The sequence below is a fragment of the Macrobrachium rosenbergii genome, chromosome 51, assembly GCF_040412425.1.
Source record: "Macrobrachium rosenbergii isolate ZJJX-2024 chromosome 51, ASM4041242v1, whole genome shotgun sequence".
NCBI classification, from domain to species: domain Eukaryota; kingdom Metazoa; phylum Arthropoda; class Malacostraca; order Decapoda; family Palaemonidae; genus Macrobrachium; species Macrobrachium rosenbergii.
Window position 1 is genome coordinate 28854174 of NC_089791.1, and position 6197 is coordinate 28860370.

At 40.7% G+C, this 6197-nt stretch overlaps 1 protein-coding gene across 1 annotated transcript; it reads right to left on the bottom strand.

Moving 5' to 3' along the window:
- Window positions 1-1536: 1536 nt before the first annotated feature.
- Window positions 1537-5587, bottom strand: LOC136833010 (uncharacterized). The gene is made up of 2 exons (XM_067094658.1): window positions 5450-5587; window positions 1537-1755 (listed from the first exon to the last, which is right to left on the bottom strand). Exons 1-2 carry the CDS (start codon window positions 5585-5587, stop codon window positions 1537-1539), a joined length of 357 nt encoding a protein of 118 aa, XP_066950759.1.
- Between the last annotated feature and the right edge of the window lie 610 nt (window positions 5588-6197).

Here is a 6197-nt window from a genome sequence, read left to right on the forward strand (position 1 = left end):
AATTAGACGCTACATGTTTGAAAAACAACCTTTCCTGGGATGAGGCAGTCAGGCTGGGTATCAGTATATTTACATCACTTAAAGAAATTCTATTTTTCAAATAGATTTTGTGTGTATAGAGATTATATTTCCAAAATAAATTGTGTGTCTGTGTGTAAGGAGATTATATTTTCCAAGTAAATTTTGTGTGTGTGTAAAGAGATTATGTTTTACAAATAAATTGTGTGTGTTTTTGTGTATGTGTTTGTGTAAAGAGATTATAATTTCCAAATAAATTGTGTGTGTTTGTGTGCATGTGTGTGTGTAAAGAGATTATGTTTTCCAAATAAACTGTGTGTGAATGTGTAAGGATGTCATATTTTCCAAGTAAATTGTATGTGTATTTTTCTAAATAAACAAGTGTGTTCTTGTGTGTGTGTGTGTGTGCAAAGAGATTATATACTCCAAACAAATTATATGTGTGTATGTGTGGACACGTGTAGATAACAGAAAGTTTTAGCCTAAGGATCTTACCAACTATCCTGGTGGCTACTCACCACATCGTAGTAACCTTGAAGTATGCCGCAGTGTTGTTGGGGTAGAAACACTGATGAGCTGATGAGCTGATGTTTTGAATTTATTAATATATTTTAGATCATCTTTGGTTTATACAAGATAAATTATATATATATATATATATATATATATATATATATATATATATATATATATATATATATATATATATTCAAATATATATGTTGTTTTTGTATATATATATGTACATTTTTAGAGTTGAAGATGTTTTTTTGTACATATGCATTTAGAGTTGAGAAATGCAATGTGTAATAATAATGTTATCATTTTTAAGTATTCACAAAAAAATCTTCAAACGATCCCAGTTTATATAACCAGAAGTACTCAAATAATGATGAGAGAAATTGTGAGAGAAATAATAGCATCATTTCCTATTATCTCGTGTCGAAAAGTCTCTCCTTACGGCCGTAATTTCTTGTTCCTCCGCCTCTCTCTCTCTCTAGCACTGCAGTTGCTCTGGCCATCCTCCCCTAATAACCCCTCCCTTCTCTCCCTCGCTTCTCCTCCCCTCCCTTCCCTTCCCATCCCTCCCCTGCCTATTCTACTTCCCCTCCCCCTCCCTGTCTCTTCTACTTCCTCATCTCCCTCCCCCTCCCCTTTCCTGCATCCCAACCCTTCCCTCCCCTCCTCATTCCTCCCCTTCCCTTTCCTCCCATCCCCACCCTTCTCCTCCTCCCCCTCCTCCTCCCACCCCTCTTTCCCCTCCCTCTCCCTTCTCCTCCCCCCTCCTTTTCCCCTCCTTCCCCTCTCCTACCCCTATTCTCCTTCCATCCCCACCCTCCTTTCCCTACATCCCTCCCTTCCTCCCCTACCCCTTCTTCTATCCCCACCCCTTTCTCCTCCCTCTTTCTCCTACCCAACCTTTCTCCCCTCCTCTTTCCCCTCCCTTCCCCTCCCTACCCATTCTCCCATCCCCACTCCCTCTTTCTCCTACCCATCCTTTCTCCCCTCGTCTTTCCCCTACTCCTTCTCCTCCCATCCCCACCCTCCTCTTCCTTCTCCCATCCCCACCTCCCCCCTTCCCCTTTCCTTCACCTTCTCCACTCCCCATCCCCATCCTGTTTCCTCTCCTCCCTCCTCCTCCTCCCCTCCTCCCTCCCCCCTCTCAGCCGTCTGTTTTGCTTTCTCCCTTCTCCTGTCCTTCTTCTCCTCCTCTTCTTCCTTACTGTGTCTCCCTGTCTAGGTTACCCACAGAAGACGAAAATTGGTTATACGATATCATCTTTCGTTGTAGAAGAAGTCTCTCTTCTTCTTTTTTCTTTTTTTCCTGTTGGTGCTGATGCTTATGCCGCTGCTGCTGCTGCTGATATGGGCTGCATTAGCCTCATTTTCTTAAATGTCCGGAGAAGACATCTCAAGGATTCTGTAATCACGTCCTTTGTTTCTCTTCCGGCAGTATCCTGAAGGAAGTAGGGCTTGCGTTCGGCAGTCCTACCTTACTCCTTGACTGAGAGATGTTTTGTCTTCCATAGGTCACTGGTGAAGGAAGAAATTGAGAGAAGAGAGAGAGAGAGAGAGAGAGAGGGAGAGATATTCAGGATTTCAAAATTCTATCCTTTATTTATTCCAGAGAGAGAGAGAGAGAGAGAGAGAGAGAGAGAGAGAGAGAGAGAGAGAGAGAGAGAGATTCAGGATTTCGTAAATTCCATCCTTTATTCATTCAATTCAAGAGAGAGAGAGAGTTCTTCATGATATACTATTTTTATTATTATTATTATTATTATTATTATTATTATTATTATTATTATTATTATTATTATTATTATTATTATTATTAACCTCTACAGCATGATTTTGGAGTGGCATATTTGTTCAGTATAACTTCAAGATGCTGAGGCTTTTTTTGCATATTTATTTTCATGGTTGAAGAGCACACTTTAATGAGTGAAAAACAAGATCCGTGATCTTAAAAATTTCGCATCGGGCTGCGTATAATTTCATATCACATAATGAGGTCTTCTTTAATCAGATTTCTTTATCACACACACACGGAAGTATATATATATATATATATATATATATATATATATATATATATATATATATGTGTGTATATATATATATATATATATATATATATATATATATATATATATATATATATGTATGTGTGTATATATATATATATATATATATATATATATATATATATATATATATATATATATATATATATATATATATATATATATATATATATATATATATATATATATATATGTCCTGAGTATTTTTATTTTTACTCAAACATCAACACTTCTGTTTCGGTCGGAATAGATTGTGTTTCAGAAAGCTTACTGGAAAAATTTCCGAGATGGAAACACTGATACAGGTTGCATTCGGGAGATTTTCAGATCTGAGGGAGATTTCATCCATGTAATGGAGTTGCACTTTCGAAGGGATTGGACAAAGACTCACAGACCCCGTAGGAGGGGTGGGGCCTTCAGTGCACCTCACGTGGCACACTGTAGGCATTACTTACGGGTCTTTGCAGCGTCCCTTCGGCCCCTAGCTGCAACCTCTTTCATTCCTTTTACTGTACCTCCGTTCATAATCTCTTCCTTCCATATGACTTTCCACCCTCTCTAACAATTGTTTCAAAGTGCAGCTGCGAGGTGTTACACCTTTCGAACCTCCCTACTGTCAAATTCCCTGTCAGCGCTGAATGACCTCATAGGTCCAAGCGTTTGACCTTTGGCCAAAATTCTATATTCTATTCTGTTCTAAAGACTCGCGCGGACGCTTGCTTCCAGAAGATGATATTTGTGTACATGTCAGATTTTATCCCTCTCACGTCTTTCCAATAATGGCAAACTCGTTGAACCTGATCCTGTATCGATCGCGTATCCGGTTATTATTTATTATTATTATTATCTCGGTAGATGAAACCTATTCACATGGAACAAGTACACCAAAGGAGCCATTGACTTGAAATTCAAGCTTCCAAAGAACGTTGGTTTCAACCTCCCACCGCAGATCCCATACCGCGGTAATTACTGATCATGATATAGAGCCAGTGATCTCTTCATCGTCCTGGGGAAGGCGCGAACTCGCAACATCTTGGCGGCATGTCACGACACTAGCCATCATACCAGCGGACCAACTAAATGAACTTCAGCCTTCATATATGACTTAAATTTTGATCCTCATTACTGGTGAATTTTTGATAAATAATTTTCTATTGTTCATTTTATTCATTTTACACAATAGGTATTATGATCGTTTTTCTCCTTTGTTCATATTATTCCTATTCACAATATATCTTACGATAATTTTTTCTTATTTTATTAATATTTTTCACAGTGTGTATTGTAATATTTTTTTCCATTATGTTCATTTTATTCCTTTTTCACAATATGTATTATAATCATTTTTTTCTTTAGGTCATTTTATTCCTTTTTAACCATATGTCTTATTATAATTTTTTATTATGTTCAATTTATTCCTTATTCACAGTATGTATCATGATAATTTTTTCTCTTTTCTTATGTTAATTTTATTCATTTTTCACAATATGTATATTTTTTTCTTATGATCATTTTATTCGTATTTCACAATTTGTATCATGATGATTTTTTATTAGGTTCAATTTATTCCTTATTCACAGTATGTATCATGATAATTTTTTCTCTTTTCTTATGTTCATTGTATTCATTTTTTATTTTTATGTTCATTGTATTCATTTTTCACAACATGTATTATGATATTTTTTTTCTTTATGTTCATTGTATTCCTATTTCGCAATATGTATCATGATAGTTTTTTCCTATGTTCATTTTATACCTTACGTTCATCCAATATTTTTCTTACATACCCTCGTCGTTTATTCTTTCTTCCCCTTTCCCCTCTGTTCTTCCCCCCCCCTCCCAACCCCACCCCCCTTCCCCCGGTCGTCATTTTCCCCACGTTGCCGATTCCCCTCGGCAATAGTCTGGTCTTCTCTCATATTCGTATTTCAATTTCTAGTCCCTTTTCTCGAGTTTTATTGCAACCTCCTCCCTCTTCCCTAGTTTGTTGCTACCACCTCCGCTTCCTTTTACTTCCCTCCCCTTCTCCCCTCCCCTCCCCTCCCATCCCCTCTCCCCTCTTTCTCCAATCTTGGCCCTCTCCCCCTTCCCCTCTTCCGTAGTTTGTTGCTACCACTGCCGCCGCCTTTTGCTCCACCTCCTTCTCCCCTACCCCATTCCCTACCCCTCCCCTCCTCCCCCTCCCCTCTTTCTCCAATCTTGTCCCTCTCCCCCTTCCCCTCTTCCGTAGTTTGTTACTATCACCTCCGCCGCCTTTTGCTTCACCCTCCCCTCTTCTCCTCCCCCTACCCCCCTTCTCCCCTCCTCCCATCCTCCCCTCCCCTCTTTTCTCCAATCTTGGCCTCTCCCCCCTTCCTCCTTCCGTAGTTTGCCACTACCACCTCCGCTGCCTTGCTTCCCCTCCCCTCCTTCCCTCTACCCTACCCCTCCCCCTCCCATCCCCTCCCCCTTCCTCCCTCCTCCTCCCCTCCTATCCCATCCCAACCCTCCCTTCCCCCTCTCCCCTCCTCCCATCCCATCTCCTCCCCCTCCCTCCCCTCCTCCCTCCCATCCCATCCCTTCCCTCTCCTCCTCCCCCTCTCCTCCCCTCCCCCCTCCCCTCCCATCCCATCCCATCCCATCCCCTCCCCTCCTCCTCCCCTCCCCTCCCATCCCATCCCCTTCCCCCTCTCCTCCCATCCCATCCCATCCCCTCCCCTCCCATCCCATCCCCTCTCCTCCCATCCCATCCCATCCCCTCCCCCTCCCATCCCATCCCATCCCATCCTTCCCATCCCCTCCTCCCTCCCTCCCCTCTCTCCCTCTTTCTCCAGTCTTGGCCCTCTCCCCTTCCCCCTCTTCTGTACTTTGTTGCTACCACCTCCGCCGCCTTTTGCTTCACCCTCCCCTCCCCCTCCTCTATTTCTCCTATCTTGGGCCTCTCCCCCTTCCCCTCGAATAATCCCCTCATACGGGATGACCATGCAAGGAAGCCCCCGACACATTGCGGCGTTAAATATTATCCAATTTCCTCTATGAGATTACGGTTCCATTGCCTGAATTCGCCCTTTAAAACCGTTGAATTGTTTGTAATACTGTAGACTGAATGGAAGTCAGAGAGAGAGAGAATTTTGATAATTTTAATTTATGCTGTTATTTTGTGCCTTTTTCTGTTTTTGTCAATTTTAATTTACGATATTTATATACTACATTGTCATTTTGTTGGTCTTCAGTTATGTAGTTATTAGTTATTTTACGTCGTCAATTTTTTGGTCTTCATTCATTTAGTTATTTTCCAGTTTTATCTTTCAGTAGAAGGCGTTCTCGTCTTCCTTCCCCCACCCCTCCCCCCTCCTCAACAAACTTTAAGAAAAAGTTGAATAATCGTTTTATCTGCGACTCCTGATTTAGGCTGAATTTTGGGTTGGATTTTTAATTTTTAATCTTTTTCACCATTAGTTTTTTTTTTTTTTTTTTTATCGTGAAGATTCAGAGAGCCTGTGAATGTTCTTCAGGAAAAACTTAATTAGTTTCTTGAACTTTTCTTACATGCTTCAGATCACATATGCGCCATTCCTTAAATTTAGCCTTTGCTGATGTTCTTGTGTAAACCTT

What these genes read in the sequence shown, in the direction of transcription:
- LOC136833010 (XM_067094658.1), bottom strand. Translation starts at nt 5,587, where the DNA reads ATGTGTCGGGGGCTTCCTTGCATGGTCATCCCGTATGAGGGGATTATT. An exon ending in GCGGAGGTGGTAGCAACAAA is followed by an intron (nt 1,756 to 5,449) that starts GTACAGAAGAGG and finishes TGGGTAACCTAG; the next exon opens with ACAGGGAGACACAGTAAGGA.